This window comes from Ascidiella aspersa, chromosome 9 (genome assembly GCF_963924565.1).
Source record: "Ascidiella aspersa chromosome 9, kaAscAspe10.2, whole genome shotgun sequence".
Taxonomy (NCBI): Eukaryota; Metazoa; Chordata; class Ascidiacea; order Phlebobranchia; family Ascidiidae; genus Ascidiella; species Ascidiella aspersa.
In genome coordinates this window covers 3005267-3026350 of record NC_139455.1, presented here as the reverse complement: position 1 = coordinate 3026350, position 21084 = coordinate 3005267, and the positions used below count along the sequence as shown (strand labels likewise).

The 21084-nt window shown below is 34.3% G+C and overlaps 1 protein-coding gene and 1 non-coding gene across 2 annotated transcripts; both read right to left on the bottom strand.

Annotated features, from left to right (window-relative positions):
* Positions 1-1708: 1708 nt before the first annotated feature.
* Positions 1709-20427, bottom strand: LOC146131902 (vesicle-fusing ATPase-like). The gene is made up of 19 exons (XM_083397126.1): positions 20238-20427; positions 19629-19728; positions 19512-19551; positions 18714-18880; positions 18036-18186; positions 16650-16755; positions 16114-16267; positions 14634-14729; positions 14055-14220; positions 13351-13425; positions 11945-12132; positions 11103-11198; positions 8656-8766; positions 7789-7968; positions 6436-6502; positions 5344-5423; positions 3542-3676; positions 2434-2603; positions 1709-1718 (listed from the first exon to the last, which is right to left on the bottom strand). Exons 1-19 carry the CDS (start codon positions 20351-20353, stop codon positions 1709-1711), a joined length of 2208 nt encoding a protein of 735 aa, XP_083253252.1. The 5' UTR covers positions 20354-20427.
* On the bottom strand, positions 9905-9979 carry Trnaq-uug (transfer RNA glutamine (anticodon UUG)). The gene has a single exon. It is a non-coding gene; the product is annotated as a tRNA-Gln (tRNA).
* Positions 20428-21084: the final 657 nt, after the last annotated feature.

Below are 21084 nucleotides of genomic sequence, written 5' to 3'. Positions count from 1 at the left end.
CATAATTTGATTTATTGTAGGCCTACTCTAATCGTACACCAAAATTTTTTAAAGGCTTACCAACTGAGTGAAAATTAAATTCTAAATGATTCCCAATTATCTCTCGCCCTCCTTGGGCAGTAGAAAAGTCATTCCGATTTGGAAACCACTGATTTAACCTTACGCACAACACAGCGTGACACAATAAACTACTTTATTGCACAGTCAACAAAATCAACAGTCGTAAAATACTATAGCTACCATGGACGCACATAAATACAGTAAACTCGAAACAGGTGTACAATGCATCAACGTAACCAACTATTGAAATACATAAGACCTTTTTAATAAACAGTTTGGGATACAGAGGTTCTGTGATGCGACGAATTTGAACCAATTTAGGAATTCGGCATTGACAATTAGCTAATTATAACACACGAAAACAGGAACAGGGTAAAACGTTTTTTTTTCTTATGGGAAATTTATAAGAGAGCTTTAGTATTAGACAACGAGGCGCCAGGAAAAATGACATTCAGTTTTTTTTCAAGAAAATGACAGTCAGGTGAAACAAAATGGGTTGGTGTGTCAAAAACCTGTTTAATTATAATATTATTAGTGAACAGTGATAACTGAAAATTTGTCAACAATTTAACCAGCGATTTTTTGTTTATAAATTAGTGTAGGTATTCCTTCCCACCCACAAAAAATATCTTTCATTATAAATTATAAAAAAAAAAAACGCAAAAAAGTTTTTTAGTTGAATCGTTCGACACAAAAGCGCCCAAAATATTTCCTTGAACTCATAACGTATCTTTGCTTGTAAAACCCAAGGACCAGAAATAAAATAAGATATACCGCTTTTGGGGATGCGATGGTATTGTTGTTTAAATAATGAGAAATGATGTCCGATAATATCGGATCGAAGCTTGATACCAAGTAGTAGTATCGGTACTCGTCCGATATTATCGCTAAAAACAAATTGTGGCAAAATAACTCGGAAAAAAACCTTCAACGTTTCTATAACATTCATTTTTTTAGGAATCATAATGACGTCACTTCGTAACAAATCAGACAGCGATATATTTTTTTTAAATATCGGGTATCGGTATTGGACTTAAATGTGAAGTATCGGATATTACCCATTAGAAGAGTTGAGATTAAACAGAACAAAAATAGATTAATGCTGAAAGTTTTTAACCTTGGAGCCTAATGGTTGGAGTTTGTAGTAAGACGTAATAAGAATATCCAAGCCCATACTGAAGTAGGTATCATCTTGAACGTTTCGAATTACTCTTTATTCATTTTCAACATTTGTTGAAAATCTTTAACCTGTGTAGAAATAGTCATTTTTCGGGTATAACAACGTATGGGACTTTTACAACTGATGAAGGTACTGTCGGACCTTTTATTTTTAATTATGGAATGTTTGATATAATTTGATATATAAATTGCAAAAAGAAATAAATTTTGTATATTATGACAAAAAAAATAAACAATGACAAGGCATTGTGAATCGTCAGCACACAAAAAAATCATTTAAAAAGTTGAAATTTGGCAAAAAAGGGATGTTTTTACGGTTTGGGATTTTTATATTCAGTTTCAGTTCGACATGGATTAGATGCTTTTGAGGGGTTCCGATGTTTTTGTGATTTTTTTTTGTAACCGTTGACAAAAACACAAAACTGATGAAGTAAGGTTGGGGAAAATGTTCACGAAGGTTGGCGGATCTTCACTGGAGTCTAGAAATCATAAAAAAAAACAAGGTTAACATTTTTGTGTTTTTATCAGAAATCAACTCAAAAATGTTAGCCCTTAAAACTAAAAACCTGCCGTTTTCGGTAAAACAAAAGTAAAACTGAAGAGAGTAAACACCAAGGCGCCATTTTTTCCCGAGTTTTGGATAATTTCAAGGAATTATTCCGAAATTGATTTAAATTACTTTGTTAGTCAGGTAAAAATCATTTGCTATTTTTAACTCATTGTTTGGGTGACGGTAATATTAGATTTTAGATTCCTATAGTTTGCATACTTTTAGGATTGCTCCGAAATTGATTTAAATTACTTTGTTAGCCGGGTAAATAGCTTCAGGAAGTGCCTTATGGTAATCTGGCCGGATCGCTCTTTTACGCACCCGTTAGTGGAGATATGTGACTGAACTACTATGGCGTCGGGGTGAATAAAATGCCGAAGGCCTAATTGAAATATTAGTGTATAATTTTACAAAGAAAATAATTTAACTTAAAATAAAACGTTTTTGCACATAATGTATTTAGACTCTATTTCACTTTTACATATTTTGGACTGGAAACAGCAAATTTCTGAAGACTATATGACGTCACCTCTAAAAATGTCTTGCCTTCCCTGGTCCAAGCGCAGAAAAATAATTTTTTTAGGGGTATGTGTTAAAAAAAGTTTAACAACCTTCGGTTTAAACTGACCACACTAAACACTTACCCTCCCTCCTCTTCAAGAAGAGCGATGAAGGTCGCCACTCGCATCCTATCTTCCGCTTGTTCCGCTGTCCCAACCATCCGGATCAGGGACTTGATCCCGACCCAGACCTTGCGTCCCGAGAGGAAGCGTTTGATGGAGGATCGCTCTTCAGGAGTAAATGCGTCAAGTAACTGAAAATTGCAGAAGGAAAGAAGATTAGGACTTTGGGTACTTAAGGGTTCGGTCGGGATTCGAACTACCGACTTTGGTAATTTTGTAATGGAGTTTTAAAGAATCGATTGCTTGCACTTTTTCAATATCGTTTAATCTCTAAAATCAATCAATTAATAAAAAAATATGCTTTGTCGATTGGTCGTTAAGCAGTGATTTTCAACCGCTGCTCTGCGTAAATGCTGCAAAAGATCGCCATGTGATCAGCAAAAAAAATTAATTTACAAATGTTTTGGGAAAATTAGTGTTTTAGCATAATTGACGTGATGAGCTTTTGCTTCATGAAAGCTGTCACCAGTTTAAAAGTTCGTGATTGGTTAAATTTATTGTTGTGTAACAATAAGCCCGTTGTGTAATAGGATTAAAATTGCGTGGGCCTGTAGTTACTTAAGTACAAAAAAGTCCTAACACCTTTTTTCGTTGTTTCAAACAGGCCCAGATATAGCACTGAGAAAGTGGGTAAATTTGTTGCGTTATTAATTTTAATGCATACTATCAAATTTTGTTTGGCGTCCCGCAAAATTAGTTTAATGCATTCGTGAATTAAATAGGTTAAATAACACTGCATCGAAGGCAATACTTGAAATACTGGGAATATTGCGGGCGTTGCTAGTTTACAAGTTAAACGAATCGCTTTTTACGAGTCAAAGCTAAATTCACAAATAAGTTTATATTCAACACTTTTAAAAATCAGTCATAGTGACTAAACTTTTGTTTAACACATTTACAAAAAACGACAACCCCAAGTCAATTTTTTTTTTCAAATCACCTCCAAGGCGCTGAGAACCTCTGCGTCGTAAGAGAGACACTTAACGGAAAAACTACTGTCGGCATTTTTAAAAATCAGTCAGACTGCCCGAAAAACAACGACCCCGAGTCAAAAAATATTTCAAATCACCTCCAAAGCGCTGAGGACCTCCGCATCGTTGGAAAGACACTTGACGTGGATGTGTGAGTCGAACGACTTGTGCATCCCCATCTCGTGGATGACGTCACGATTGCTTGAGGTGGCGATCACCAGCAGGCGGCGCCCCTGAGCAAGGAGAAGGCGAGTGAAGAAAATGTTTAACGGAAATCTGACGACGTTTAGAATAACCCGTTACTAAAAGTGCCGACGTTTCGAATAATCCGAATTTAAAGTTTAAAATCAAATATATGTGTGCAAATAGAGCTAAACAAATACGACTTTGATAATCCAATGACCAAAAACTAACTCATGTTTGACTGTACTAAATATTATTTTTTTTTTATTCTAAATCGTATAAATAAAGTTTTGGGTCATGATGTTACTTCTAAGCAGCCTTGTTTTTTAAAAGGCGATCAAGCAAGCGAAGTAAAGACATCTCATCAATATTAGATGGCGGATTATTTTCGTCCTTGCATAATGCATGCCAAGAGGAGGAGGTGACTTTTTTAGTTCGATGTAAGCTTGTAAACAACTCAACAACTGAGAATGAAAAAGCCATCTAACTGGTTGGATAAATCGAAAATATCTTTGGTTGGGTTTTATCACAAACGCTTTATTAGATTACAATTAAACCAATGCTTTTGAGCTTTTCAACATTAGAATAGAATATTACCGAGTACTGAAAACAACTAAAACCATATTTAAGCTAATTAAGATCAATTTAAAATCAGTTTAGGTTCGTATTTGAAAGAATTAGAATTTGCCCTGATTTTGCGTTATACAGTATACTGCCTTTTGAAAAATGTTGTTTAAATAAACTGGATAAAAAGAACAAAACTAGATTAGAACTATAATGAATGACATAAACTAATTAAATTAAGGAATCAGGTGGCACTGTATAAAGACAAATTGTATTAGATTCTCGACAAGCTTTCGCACAACCGTGCTTCATCAGGTCAAAGTATAACATACTTATACTTTGACCTGATGAAGCACGGTTGTGTGAAAGCTTATCGAGAATCAGATACAATTTGTCTTTATACAGTGCCACCTGATTCCTCTATTTAGAATTAGACAAATACGGCCATATACAAAGATTAATTAAATTAAAAAGCCTTCTAACCGACGTATTTGCTACCGTTTAAGTTTTTTAAGCAACACAAGTGAAAATCAACATAAAAAACGTGTCATATATACAAAAGGTCGTTTCCAGTGTCCGTTTAGCTGAGCACTGAATCAGTCCCGTGATACATCCATACGGATAGGCCCATCATATTGCGCCTATTTTACTGACCGCGCGCTATTGCATTTATAATTCATGAACTCAATGTACGGAAATAGCCCTGATCACGAGTTTGAATCCGATCGCCGATTGAAAAGTTATAATCTTCGCCTCGTTTGTTTCTCAAATTATCCAAAGACAAAATATTTTTTTGGCTGGCTAACACGAAAGTACGCTTAAAGGATATTTTAAAATGTGAATGGGAACGTAAAACTGCTTAAATAATTGTTTAAGGACTTTGGAATTTTTACAAGATGCGCAGTTTTGATTAGTTGCATTTTATTGAACTGCAGCAAGACATCATTTGACACTAGGTTATTGATTAGGTTTTAGTAACGTTTGTGGCACGCTATAGTTGAAATTTGTAGTTAAAAAGGAGAAAAAATATAGTTATAAAGCCAAATCAAATTAGAAAAAAGTGAAAATTTAATCAAAAAATTTGAAGTTCGTTAGCCAGTCACATTTCTTGCGTTTAAGTACAACTGTATAATTGCAAATAAATCGTACTTACCAGGGGCGGCAGGTTCTTGCAGAGCACCATTAGCGCTTGGGTGACGATGTTGGAAAAGCGAGGTCCGATCGGGTTGTAATCTAAAACACAAGAGAATAACAGTTTGAGCATTTTTTTTTCAAGGTTCGGCTATGATGATCGCAAAACAATTTATGAGGCCGCAACGAACCGCTTACAAAGACAGCGTCGTTTCTCAACCTATTGGTCGCTATATAAAATTGGCTTGGCGTTTGATTTGCTTGGGTCGCCGAGTACAGTTGTCGTATGGTTATATTTGTTAAGATTGGTTTTGAACAAGATTTCTTCTTCAAAACTTGAGAATGTTACAGGAGCAATCGAAACTTCCCAGTGAAAAGAATTGGACCGCCAACGCCATTAAACCAAACGCCAAGTATTCGGGTGGCCGAGAAAAAAGGTATTTTGATTTAAAAAAATATCAAAAGTTGACTGTGTTAAAATGTAACAGGAATTGATGCTACAATAAATGATAATAGTAACGGTAACACATTTCTGAGCACACACTCAATCCACGTGCTTTCTTGTACTTTACGACTTATTTGGTGTGTTTTCGGGATTTAAATATTATTGCGTATAGGCGACAGTCGCCTTAATAATTTATCGCATGTGGTTAAACCAGTCCCATTTATCGCATGTGGTTAAACCAGTCTAATTCGACGCCCGGGTTTTTGCTTATTCGCCAATACACAACAGGGGAGTGCGAAGTGTTGAGAGCCAATATAAGGGGGCCACGACTTAGGAAAGGTTGATAAACACTGTCTCAAACCTTAATTACTGCCACAAAAGGTTACAGCAAAGCCAAAAAATGTTGAATTGGGTCTGCGTTTGTAATGGATATATTAACTGGGCATAACATTGTAAATGCAGGACATTGTCTTGCGATAATGCTGCATCAGAAATCGTATCGTTTTGGTATCAAAAATCTTTTTTACTATTTCGTATGGAAACAATCACGTTTGTATTAAACTATAATAAGTCTTCGATTAAAAGTGCGCGAAATGAAAATTGCATTTAAAGAAGTCTGTTGTAAAAATGCCATCAGACTTTATGAAAAAAGGTAAACAAAAATCTCACCAATCAGTTTTTCTATGTCGTCGACCACAATGCAGCTCAACTGCGACTTGTACGCGTCATCGAAAACCTAAAAAAGTGGATGTATTAAGGTTAAAATGTTAGAAATGTTAAATAATACAAGAGCAGAAAACCGCTTATCAGGTGATACTATTGAACGTAACACACGGGATTAGGTTAAATGTAATTTGAAATACACAATTTTTATTTTTTTACGCTAAAGAAAGTCAGTGGCAACATAGATAAATTAGGTTATGTCATCAATTTACCTTTTATAAGAATGTGTCTACTTTAATAACATAATTAGTACTGGACAGCGGTACTTTCTGTCCTAAATGAGTAGTCTGGGTAACCGGACATCTCTAGCTAAAATAAAAAGCACCGAATAGAAATCGGTTAGGAGGTTTTAGTTTAAAAGTGGTGGATTAAAATCAGCAGTCGGCAAGCTGCTACTTTTGACTTTAAGCGTGGCTTGTATTTGGCTTCTGGCATTGATTGCAAATCGATTTTCGTTGAAGGATAATGGAAGTGGGTCTAATTGCAAGTATCGGGTGAATTGAGTTCAAAAAACCAGCCGGGCGGGTAATTAGAAATGCGACAAGGCTGACCTGTGCAAAATAGAAAATATATTTTGTAGTGCGGAGCATTAGGTAATTTTAACATATATTTCAGAAAATTACAACGTTTTGATAAAACGGCATTCTAAAACCATTACTTGATAAAAATACTAAAAAAAAAAAGCTAAAAAAAGTAATCGATTGTATCATTCATAGGTAAATCAAATCTATCTATTTTTTTATAAATTGTTAAAGCATAAAAATACGTTCAAAACATTTCAAACCTTCGTAAGACTGCTAGTTAATGAGAAAAAATAAAGTAATGACAAAATTAGGGAAAAAAACAACCAAAATGCTTGGAAAAAACTAAAGAACCCCTCAAAACTAAAACAATCTTTCTACATTCTTTAGGTGTTTGAGAACCTAAAAACCTTACATAATTGAAAAAAACTCTTATTTCAGGATGATGGATTAAATCTAAAGACAATTCTAAAAACGAAAAAATCTCTTTACGTTTTTCAGGTGATGAGTAAACCTATAGATTCACAAAAAAAACTATTTTTTACAGTCTTAAGGTGGTGAGCTAAAAAAATTCATTACCTTTTTTAAGTTTTTCGTAATAATTATATAAGAATTATAATCACTAAACAATGAAAACAACTTTATCTATTTTAGGTTAAAAAAAATAATTCTTTTAGGTGATAAAAACTGAAGTCCACCTCAAAAATAAAAACCTCCAATTTATTTTAGGTGAGGAGTAAAAATTAAATACCCCTAAAAATCGCAAAAACCTCTTTACCTTTTTCAGGTGCTGACACTTTGCAGACTCGGAGAATCCGACCAGGCTTCCGGGGGAGCAAATCTTTAGGAAGGGGAATCCCGAGTCGACGGCGATGCGGGTGGCCAGGGCAGTCTTGCCGGAACCGGCGGCGCCGGTCAGCAGTACGCTCACTAGGGGCGTCTTGTCGCTGTTGCGCACCTGGTGGTAGGAATACGACGATGTCATAATTGCTTCAAAGTTTAAAAGTAGCTTTTTAAGATCGTAAAAAAATGTATTCCTACTTTCAGCTTATTCCGAACTGCTTTTTATTCCGACGATGAAAATATTCTAATTAAACTTTAAGTTAGGCTTGAAATTAATATCTTGTCCTGGTGGTGAAATTACGACGCTATGATAGTTGCTTCAAAACGTGAAAACTTTTTGGCGAGAAAAACGACAAAAATTATACAGAAATGATTAAATTGGTTCTCATTAAAACAAATATATTTTTATCAAGCAAGATCAGAGTTCATCATTTTGGGGGAAAAACGTAAGGCACTTAGTGAAAAAGCTGTTTTCGTGTGTTTAAATACGTATTTTCTGTTGAACAAAACGATTTTTATTAGAAAACGACAATAAAACAAAACAATCAAAACCTGAAATAAGCATATTAATCTAGCATAAACCTTTCAACAATAATATATTTTTTTTAAATAACAAACAACAATAAAATTAGAATAAAAATAAATTTTAACATAACCAAAGAAAATTCTCTAAAATGTTAGAAAAATTATAATAATTTTAATAATAACATGACTTAACAAGCGAAACCTGCCAGATAGCACTCAAACTTAACGCGATGAGGGTGTATGACGTCACGATAGCATGACGTATGCGGTTGGTTACCTGGTTGACGAGCAGACTGCCGCTCTTGAGGGTTTCCTCGACGGGGTTTCCCCACATAAGGATGCCGTTCCTCATATACCGTTCCATGTCTTCTTCTTTGGAGCCGTAAGCCTAAAAAAAAAACAAGATTAAGAAGCTCAAATAAAACGGCTGATTTTGGAACATAATTACTTGAGGTTGTAGTTAAACGTGAAAGAATGATCAAAGCCCATAAAAAGTAGATAGCATTTTGCAAACGTTTCGGATAAATTTATTTTAATAATAAATCTGCTGATAATGGCTGGAGGTTGTAGTTAGACGCAGAATGAATATTAAAGCCTATAGAAAAGTATATAGCATTTTATGAACGTTTCGAATTGGTCTTAAGATTATGGCTGGAGGTTGTAGTTAGACGTAGAATTTTGCTTTAGTGTTATTAGGTCCAGTTTAGGGTTCCTCTCCGGGAATGTTTCGACGGGAAATTCCGGGATTTCCCGATAAATAACGATCCCGAATCCCAGGAATTTTTTTTTATAATCCCGGGTATTCGGCAACATAGCAAAACTATAAAAAAAATTGTCGTTTTTGATTAATATAAAGAAAAAAATGTTGCCAAACCTATTAAAGTCGTTCCCTGAGTTGCTTTTTTTGGGCTTACCAGCGGAAAAACGTAATCAAATTTATTTTACCAATAAAAATTCGCCTTGTATCTTTATGCGCGTGTTTTCTAAATAAAAACAAATAAGGGTGATGACTTTAATACGAGAAGGTCTAGTAAGATTGCAGAAGCAATACTACAGAACATAAATAAGCTTAATTAAACGTTTGGAGCTAATATAAAGTAATTTTAAAGATCGTAATGACGTAATTAGGGCACGAAAATTTCGTCAGGATTCCCGGGAAGTTTCATTTGTCAATCCCGTTTCCTATGAGTAAAAAAATCCGGGAAAAAGAGAAACCCTAGTCCATGCAGTTGTGCCTAATATTATTTGATAAATTTGTTTTCTAAGATAAAAATCGCTGGTTGAAATCCAGGCTGATACTCCGATGTTAATTTGGTATCGGACCGGCAGTGATACCACACACTAGTAACGGGTCGGTACCGATAGCAGAACTTGGAGAACCCAGAACTTTTTGCATTAACTGGCATCGGGTATCAGCTCTGATCCGATATAATCGGACATCCCTAGTGTTAGTACACCGAAAGCCATCGCAGACTCATCGAATCTGTTGATCTATGATGCAAGCAGAGCAGACTAGAAAAACAACTAGCCTGCAGTGAGGTTCGAACTCACGACCTCCGGTCAAGCCGGGCGCGTCGCTCTACCAACTGAGCTATGCAGGCTCAGAAGGGAACGAGTCGGGAAACAGCCATGCGCCAATGCTTGCTCAATTTGTTAGTACAAGCAACCTCATAGAAGGGGATCCACAGTACCATATCATTTATTCAATGAAACATTCACACATATGTGTGTTAATAACTGAGATCTAGCCCTTCGAAGCTGCTTTTTGACCAACGACTACGGCTTACGTATAATTAGTACACCGAAAGCCATCGCAGACTCACCAAATCTGTTGATCTATGATGCAAGCAGAGCAGACTAGAAAAACAACTAGCCTGCAGTGAGGTTCGAACTCACGACCTCCGGTCAAGCCGGGACCGTCGCTCTAACAACTGAGCTATGCAGGCTCAGAAGGGAACGAGTCGAGAAACAGCCATACGCCAATGCTTGCTCAATCTGTTAGTACAAGCAACCTCATAGAAGGGGATCCACAGTACCATATCATTTATTCAATGAAACATTCACGCATATGTGTGTTAATAACTGAGATCTAGCCCTTCGAAGCTGCTTTTTGACCAACGACTACGGCTTACGTATAATTAGTACACCGAAAGCCATCGCAGACTCACCAAATCTGTTGATCTATGATGCAAGCAAAGCAAGCCAGAAAAACAACTAGCCTGCAGTGAGGTTCGAAGTCACAACCTCCGGTCAAGCCAGGACTGTCGCTCTACCAACTGAGCTATGCAGGCTCAGAAGGGAACGAGTCCCTAGTGTTACATATATAGTTCACTTTGACTATAATTGGTTTGGAACTTTAAAAATTTCCTATCGATCAATAAGGTCCGCAGAATTTCGTACAAAAAAGACATAATTAAACGTCCCACGCAAATGTTCGATAACATCGGATCTGAGCCGATACCGGATGCCAAGTCAGGATAGGTATTCGTCCGATACTTCATTTAGTTATTGATCGAATCGTAAACCTTTTCGTCCGAAATATCGGGTGACTAAAAAATTGTAAAATGTAGAAAACAAACAAATGTTTGTAAAAACAAACATTTACCCGAAAATAATGCCCAGCAGGTATTTAATAGAAATTTTCTCGTTCGTAGGCCCGTTTCAATGTTACAAGCCCAGTGAAGAGACGATACCATGACAGAAAAATTTGACAAAAGAACTCACTGGCTTGATGTCGTTTTGCAAACTTGCCAGGAAGTCTCTCCGACAAACTTGAAGCTCGTCTATAGTGTCCAAGTTAACTTCAACCTTACTTCCCGCCTGTAAAACACGAAACAAGCTCTTTACATTTCCGATAGCGTTCATACTGGTTGTTGTCACAATATAAAACAATTATATAAAGATATGAACGTTATGTAATTGTTAATTACAGTGAAGAGAATTGGGTCGTTAAAGCTTCGCTGTTATGGCGACTACACACTTAATTTTAACGATGGGCAACAATACAGTAAAACCTTATACAGTCTATCGTTTTTAACGGGTGGCTGACATGGTGAACTTGAGGTCTTTCGGCACCCTGCACGTTAACTTCTTCGTTTCTTTGTTTGTTTTTTTGAAAACCATTACAAACGTGCAAATAAATAGTATCTAAACAATATCTATCTATAATTTTGAAATATTTACTTTTTTCCTTTGTAGCCAAAGCAACTATGCGACAGCCAATAAGTCGTATGGTTCAAATCGCAACACAGTTTTTGTTTCACCAAAGAAAACAATTACTTGCTATGGTTTATAATTTATACCAGGGGTGGGCAACCTTATTTAGTCCCAGGCCAAAACCAAACTTAGAAAGGTCTCTGCAAATTTGAACTGTGTAGACTTTACGCATCGTATTACAACAACCGCAACGACTGTTAATCAGGGATAAAATTAGGGTATTTTGCAATTAAAAAGGATCTAACTCTATATTGCACTCAATGCAGGAACAAGATTTGCGCAAAAAAATGCTTAATTACGTTATGTATGTTGAAATAGCCAAAAAAAATTCTAACAGCTAAAGTCGTTACCTTGGTGTGGCGTACGAAGGCACAAGACTGGGCCGCCCCGACCAGACCGGCCAACTCGGCGCCGCTGAAGTTCTTGGTCAGTGACGCAATCTCCCCCATGTCCACGTCACTGCCCAGCTTGCCTGATGACGTCATCTTTTCAGAGTGGATGTTCAGGATTTCTAATCGACCCTTTTCATCGGGGAGACCTTGGGAGGGAAAGTGGGGTTAATTTTAGGGGTTTTTAGGTTCGCCCCTTGTGGGGTAGATGGACTAGTTTTAGGGCGTACATCAAAGCTCTATTAAAATCTTGGTGTAAAACTTGAAAATGGAATAAAAGTAAATAATTTTATTTAAAACACGGTTTGGCGCCTTCTCGAAAAGGAGTCAAATTTGATTCAAGCAGTTGCAAAATAATTGCGTTTATTAGGTTTAAATTGGCAGTTTTAAGTAGATGTGTGACAAGTGTTGAATAAATTTCTATTAGTAGCAAGAAGAATACATGAGCCGCATTAAATACGGTATTTCTGTTTGGAAAGCTAAATATAAAACATTTTTTATCCTAGTCTGCCTTAGTGAATTCGACATAAATTCACTCTTTAATCTACCCTTGTTAATTTTTTTACTAATTAATTATGTTTTTTCTTGTATTTATTGTTTCTCAACCACGATTCACTAAATTATATTAATAGTAAGAATGAGTAAAAATTCTGTTGTCGAAGACTTTAGGCTTTTTTTATGTTATAGCTGAATAAAGTGTCTTAAAATTAGTGTTATCCGTATGTACTTCTGGTTCTTATTAAAAACATTTAAAAAATCCGTTGTAGGTATATAGTTATATAATGTGTGGAAAAAAATTAGTCTAAAACCTTTCAATTTTACAGTAAGAATTCAGTTGAAATTTCAATGCTAAAGTTAATTACATTAGCCACATTCAAGGGTTCGTGTATGCCTGTCAGATTGGGGAAAATCAATACTGCATGCTGTAGCACTATGCAATTGAAAGCCTAAAGGACAAACCCTAATGAGTACTGAATAAGTTATGAAGCAATGGTTGTGCAATGTGCATATTGTTGGCTAATTTAAATGTAATTTGTAAAAGTGGATGTGTCAATGTAGTTTTCAGTAACATTGGCAATAAAGAATATATTGTAAAACTCTTTAATGTAAAATACCTATTTTAAAACTCAAGTTAAGTAATTTTATTTAGTGAAAGCATTTTCTGAAAATGCAATTCAGTTATTAAATACAAAGTATCTTCACTTCTACTTTGACCTGATGAAGCACAGTTGTGCGAAAGCTTGTCGATCACTCAATACAATTTGTCTTTATATAGTGCCACCTGAATCCTCTAAATACAATATAGAAGAGCCCAAAATCTTAAAAAACTACCCTTGTTAGGCAAATTTATTGCAGTTCAAACTCACCGATTTCTTTTTTCACCTCCAATCGTCCCGGTCTTAGCAATGCATCGTCGATTAAATCTGGTCTGTTGGTCATTCCTTTATGCAACATTGGAAAAATTAATTTTCTTACTATTTGTAGAAGGCGTTGAAGTAAAACATCCTTAGGCATAGATAAGAGTAGAACATCCCAGTCTTTATGTGAATTTGCTTTATACACATTTAGCTTACCTTTTTTTAAATTAAAAAGACAATACAACACAGTTAATACTTTTAGGGACAAATGTAGGCCTATATTAATTAGGGATGTCTAATACTTGTCATTTTATTATGATAAGGACACCCGGAATTTTTGGCAAAAAGTGTTGCCATCCGATTCAATACCAAATAGTGATAACTATGCTTAAACAAGCAAAATTTGTATTAAAATAGTATTAGGCCATAATTTGCTTTAACGCTAAAAGTTTAGTTACACCTCCAGTTTTTACCTTACTAGATTGTTTAAAAGATTTACCTTTTTTAAATAATTTTATCATTTATGATCGATACCACAGTCCCTTAATATCAGATGAGTACCGATAAAACCACTTGACCTTGGGTATCAGCTCCGATTAGAAATGATCCGACTCCCCTAATATTACCTTTGACATCATTTTTTATATTGATATATTTCAAGCAAGCTTAGACAATTACAATCCCTACAAATTTTAGCATTTAGTTCAACTTACCAATGACAAGGATATTGTTAAGTGGCTCAACGCCGTCGATCTTGGAAAGAAGTTGGTTAACAACGGTATCGTGGACCCCAGACGCCCCAGCAACGCTCCCCCTCTGTTTGCAAATCGCATCCAGCTCGTCAAATATGATTATGTGGAGACCACTGTTGGCTCCAAGCTGTATTTATTGAAAAAAATCATAATTTTTTATGCAGTGGCTGGCTAAAAACTAGAGGAGCTGCAAATTATGTGAAACAGTTAAGAAAAAATTGTACTTTAAAAGCGCAATTTTTTTTATTATTGTGTTGGCACAAAAATTAAACACTGATCTATAATAAACATCCTCTACTAATAAAATTTTGCTACATTGGTAAAATCTGATAAAATATGTCAAGTTGTTAATGGGACATGACAGTTTAAACTGTATGCCAACAAAAAAATGATTTAAACATATCAACGTACAAGTTCACTGTTAAAACCTGACAACCTTGGTCAAAGTATTAACTTATGGCAATTTATCCATTACAACTATATATTTGTATGCAAAAAAGTATTTACAACACTGCTTCATGAAGTTTTAACAACAGTTACCTTTTTCTGTTCCTCTTCAGCGGGTTCAAACAGTTTTCTGATGTTGGATTCCGACTCTCCAACATATTTGTTCAGAATTTCAGGCCCATTAACAATCTGTGGAATAATAAATAATCTTTATTAGGTTAACATTACCATAAACAAATGGATGAGATAAAATGCATCAAAAATAACCTTAAAAATAAATATTTTAAGCAATAAAATAAAACCTCATATTTTTTATGGCTGGTGTAAAGAATTAGTTCATTGACTTGACTGAATAAACTTGGTTGAAATTAAGTTTTTTTATTATTTTTTTTATAAAATTGGGTTATTTTGTCTCAATTTTTGCATGTAAAACAATATACTTGTTATATATTGAGTTTTTGTATTTTTTTAGTTATGATATTGCGTGTACATGGACTACTTTACCAAATTTGCAAAAGACTTTCACTTGAAACAAGTTACGTTTTACTGACTGGACTGGGACTTTTAAAATGACTTGTTTACAACACTGATTTATAGTACATCAGATGAAAGCAAAAGTAGATGACTTATGCTATTAAACGTAACTAACAAGCGATTTCAACATTAATAGCCTAAAAATCCATTTTGTAAATTGTAATCTAAAACCTATTATGTCCAACTATAAAAGAGACTTAACTTGGAAGTCATTGAGTCAAATAACTTGGGAAAATAAGCGTTTTTATTAATTTTTTGCATGTAAAACAATTTGGTTGTTGTATATTGCGTTTGTTGTTTTTTAGTTGAGATATTGCGTGTACATGGACTACTTTACCAAATTTGCAAAAGACTTTCACTTGAAACAAGTTACTTTTTACTGACTGGACTGGGACTTTTAAAATGACTTGTTTACAACACTGATTTATAGTACATTAGATGAAAGCAAAAGAAGATGACTTATGCTATTAAACGTAACTAACAAGCGATTTCAACATTAATAGCCTAAAAATCCATTTTGTAAATTGTAATCTAAAACCTATTATGTCCAACTATAAAAGAGACTTAACTTGGAAGTCATTGATTCAAATAACTTGGGAAAATAAGCGTTTTTATTAATTTTTTGCATGTAAAATAATTTGGTTGTTGTATATTGCGTTTGTTGTTTTTTAGTTGAGATATTGCTCATACACAGAAAAGTTTATTAATTTTAACAGTTACTGTTTCATTGTTAAGCCAATTACTTGACTTGAAATGGACTTGCTCTAAACGACTTGACTTTATGACTTCGACTGGAACTTGACTTGTTATTTTTTGTAAAAAAAATCGACGGGGACTCAAAGTTATTTCAAATTGACTTGTTGGCGACACTGATTTATAGAACAGTATGTAAGATTGTAAGGTTATATAAAAGCAACAGTACTTGACACATGTTTTAAAACATAGCTAGATAACAAGCGGTTATAACATTAATAACAAAAAACACATTTCGTAAATTGTAATCTGAAACCTATAAGTCCAACTACCAAAAAAGTCCGACCTGTGGAGTTCTTGCGCTGAGCATCTTTCCAATCTGCCGAGCCATCAAGGTTTTACCGCAACCCGGTGGACCGTGAAGCAAAATACCCTTGACGTGCTTGGCTCCCATCTGCTCGATGACATCTGGTGGCAGAACTCGCGACGCAAATGCTCGCCTGAAAAGCAATTTAGTTTTACGAAAATTTAAACTGTCAACTTTTGAGTGTATATGAATTTCTACTATTATATGCTACGATAATCTTGTCTTTGTGAAGCCTAAATAATAAAACTTCCTTCAAGGTACATAACGAAAAGAGAATTCACAGCACCTATACTTTAAGAATTTTCCATATTTCTATTAATTTTACTTTGTTCAGGTAAAAGTGTAAGAAATGCTGATAAATATAAGTTTCTAACCACAAAGGTAAAATTATACCTAAAGGAGTCGATTTGATTTAATTCAAGGTAAATTTTTAAGAGGTATATTTAAACAAAAATAAGTATGACAACTTAACTAAAATTCTTGGCTTTCAGTTTTTTTAAGAAAGAGTCACTCACCTGAAGATTTCCTTAAATTCCTCATCCAGGCCACCAACTCCCAGCTTTCGAAAATCAAAGTCAGGGTTGATGATGTTGCTCCTTCCCTTGCGATTGCGACTTTTCCCTGCAAGCAATGAACAATTTCAACACAGAATCAAAATACACACGTATCATATGTGTTCAACAAGTGTGATCTAGCTTTTCTAAAGTAGCTTTTTGACCAACGATAACAGCTTACGTATCATAGCACAGTGGTCTCCAACCTGTGGGTCGCGAACCCAAGTAGGGTCGCCTGAAATTTTTCTGAGGTCGCCATAACTCACCATATTTGTGCTGTTTTAGTACGATTTATGTATTTGTTCTTTTTTTTTAGAACAACGTCACACCAATAAACGTGACCGAGTACATAGCATAGACAAGCTTTTTTTTCTTCTATATCAGGGGTTCTTAAACTGGGGCCCATAGACCCCTTGGGGGTCCGTGAAATAGTTTTAGGGGTTCCATGAAGGCCTAATTGAAGTATTAGTGTATATTTAAGAAGTAAATGAATTTATCAAAAAAAAACTGTATAATTAAAAATAAAACGATTTTGCACTGACCATATTAAGACTCCATGTAACTTTCATATTTTTGGACCGAAATCAGCAGATTTATGAAGTCTATTTGTATTGTGACATAAATTTATAACGTCACTTTTTCGTTTGTGTGCTAAATTCAAAGGCATAATTTAAATAACACTTGCTAAAAGAAATCATTTTGGTGCACATATGTAGCCACAATTCTCTGGAAATGTGCATAATTTACGCATATTCGCTCAATTTTTCAAAAAGCATAATGTAGAGATAAACGAGTTTCGCGCGAAGCATGAAATATTTTTGCATTTGGGTTGATAAAATAGGCAAAAAATTAGGAACACAAGAATTGATACTGGGCATCCTAAAAACTGTTCAAGGATTATTTAAAATATTTTTATTTCAATCTGAAAACAAAAGGGGGTTGCAGTGTAAATTCTGACTTCATTTTATTTAAATTGGGGTCGCTTATTAAAAAGGTTGGAGATCACTGTCATAGCAGAGTAACTGAATCTGTGGATCAATGATACAAGCAAGGTAGGCTAGAGACACCACTAGCCTGCAATGAGGTTCAAACTCATGACCTCCTGCCATTCCAGGATGGCCGCTCTACCAACTAGCTATATTCAAAAATATATAGTTTTATGCAACCGGACCATGAGTAAATAGAACCCTAAAGAAAGTCAATGTGGTGACACTTGTATTGCAAAAATATACATCTTTTATTATTTTTTCAACAAAAATTGTTAACCAAGGTTACTTTCTTTCTTTAAAGCATCTTCAAGGTGCTTATTTGCATTCCTACATTTTTAATTTGGCCGAATTCTCTTACCTGTGAGCATAATGGAAGACTCAGGTGCAGCTTCAAATATGATTTTAGTTGAAGAGTTGATGGACGCTACTCGCATATCCAGGCGAGTCTTGGGAATCTTGATGTCGTCGATTGTGAAAAGCAAATGAACTCCGTGTTCGATGTACAGCAACTGTTTGACGAAAAAATTTTGCTTGCGATATATAAATTTGTTGCATTAAAACTCGAACGTTCATTATTTTCACAAATAAGAGAATTTTTAGGAAGGCTAATTTAAAGCTGAGTTGATGGTTTTCTTTTATATATATTATGGTCATTTATCGCAGTTTGAGGCTAATAAAAGCATAAATAAAGCAGATTGTCTCAAACTAAAAACAAAGCAGTATAAGAACAGTGGTTAAATTAATTGCGTCAAACAAATAAATTAAAATATATTCCAATTTCCAAGTAAAGTTAAAATTTGTTTATTTAATGTTTATTTTAATGGACAGCTTGACTCAATGACAGTAAGAAGGTTATTTCGCTATTGTTTTTTTTTAGTTTTTGTGCTCTTTGTTTTTAATGCTTGCAAAATGCACAAAGAAAAATTAAATCCAAATCAGTCGAAAATAAATTTAAATAAGTTGGATTTTGATTTATGTACATGATTTAAACACTATTTTTTTAGTATGTCCAAACGAACAGATAGTAGATATATACCTGCTGAGTAACCATTGCTGTCAATTTGTAAGTATCAAACTCTTTGCGAATACGTTTTGCCAGATCATCAGAGTTGAAAGATGCTCCACTATTGGCTTGCTGACTTCGAAAGTAGTTGACATTAATGACAATTTCTGACGCAGGCTCAAATCCAGAAAGGGGGTTCACTGTAATAAAGCATTATAAAATAACCCTCAACTTTAGATTTTTTTAAATTTTGGATTAGTTAAAACATAATTACAAAATTTCAAAATGGAGTGAGGATAGAAAAATTTGGGCAGCACTAAATCGTTTAATGAGCTAGAAAAATTATAGCAAGTTTGGTTTTCAGAAATTGAGTTTTGTGGTTAGCAAGTGAGGTCCATGGAGTTTTATTTTTTATAAAAAATGTTCAGTTACTGGCTAAACGGTGTCACACAATTTTATGAAACATATCCAAAGACATTCAAAGACTTTTGACTATTGAAATTGCTTGACGTTTTTGTATATAATTGAAAAAAATGTATAGATGACATGGACCCTAAAAAATAACAAATAAAAATTGGTTTTACAATGGCACTTTCTAAACATATAACTTTAAGCTAAACAGAAAAATAATTCAAAGACTATTAAAAGCTGCAAAACATATGACTTTTCAATCCACAAATCAAATCAAAGACTTTGTGGCAACCCTGTGGCTGTATGATTGTACGTAATGGTTAAAAACTCTTTAACAAGGCACCATAAATAACCTCCCCAAACAGAAAAAGACAAGAAAGTACCATTTTAAAAACAACTCCGAATTTTAGGGCAACCTACCATTTACTTTTTGTCCAATTCCAAGGTATGCCCATTTTCTCTAAAAAACAAAAACAATATATTAATTTGTCTAATGTTATGAGGTTACAACAAAAAAGCGACTGAAGAGACAATTACCTGTATTCCAGAGAAACCAATGCTCTGCGGAGAAACATTTTCATCGGGAAATGTGGAAAATATGAACTCCTGGTTTCGGCCATTTTGGACAATGATTTGCCTTAATATAAAAGCAATTAATTCAAGTGTTTAATAAAAAAAGGTAAAGGCTGCTTGTAAAAAAAATGCGTTTAATTTTTAATTCCAACACATGGATTTTAGATATCTGCAATTAAAGCATTTGATAAATTTTAAGCCAAAAATCAACAGCATATTTTTTGTGAAAAAACAAAGAAAAATAAAAAGCATAAACCTTCCTAAAATTGACTCTTGACTTTTATGTTTACAACCACAATAAGTAATTTTTGATGAACTTTATTGACAAGCGTAATAAAACCCAAAGAAATGATAAATAGCATATGTACATTAAAAAAATTGGATGATATAATTCAGGCCATTTGACTAGTAGGTATTATTGCAAAAGACTAGACTTGAACTTGAGTTAATTTTTAAACACATACCTTGTTTAGAACAATGGTGAGTAGAAAAAACAAACGAAAAAATTGGGGGTTTAACAAAAAAATGATAAAATACAATTTTAAACTTTTCACTCTTGTCTTTTCAAATTACCTGAAGTTTTTGTGGTCACTTGGATGGACAATTGCACAATTGGTCATCGACAGTTCGTTGGACGGACATTTTGCGACCGAAAATTGTGAGTGAGAAGTAAAGGTTTTTCCGCTCATATTTTTGTTTTTATGTTAAACATGCAAACTACACAATTACTAAAAAACTGTTTAACAAAAATTACACAACAAACAGTTCTTCTGAAAAAGCATATGGAACATCAAAACTAGCCATCCTTTAAGTTTAACACTGTAGCAAACATAAAGCAACAATGAAGTATACATACATAAACACACTGTCACACACATGTGCATCAACTGTGATTTGCTTTATCAAGCCTCGCCACAGGCCAGTGACTGAATATTAATATTTTAATATTATTCTTTTTTTAAAGTCGAATTGCCAACTAAGTTAGGCTGATTTAAGTAATGGGTAAATATTTGGCGCTCTTTCACTATTGTACGTAAAAATTAATAAAAATTTTTTTTCTTTAAATGCCGCATACCATAACACAAATTGTTTGGGTTAGGGTGCGGGTTAGCGTTTGGTTGAGGGTGGGTCAAGTTATTATTAATAATAAACATAATATTACTTGACCCACCCCCACCCAAACGCTAACCCGCACCCTAACCCAAACAATATGCGTTATGGTATGCAGTATTATTATTATTTTTTTTTTGCATAACTTTTCACGTACAATAGTTAAAGAGCGCCAAATATTTTTTGTTAATATTTTATTTACTTCCGGAAATATTATAAGGGGAAATTTCGAGTTGCATGTTTGCCTTTGGTTGGTTGTTCCGTTTTGGAAACCAAAAAAGCAGAATTTTACACGGCACACTACTTTCGT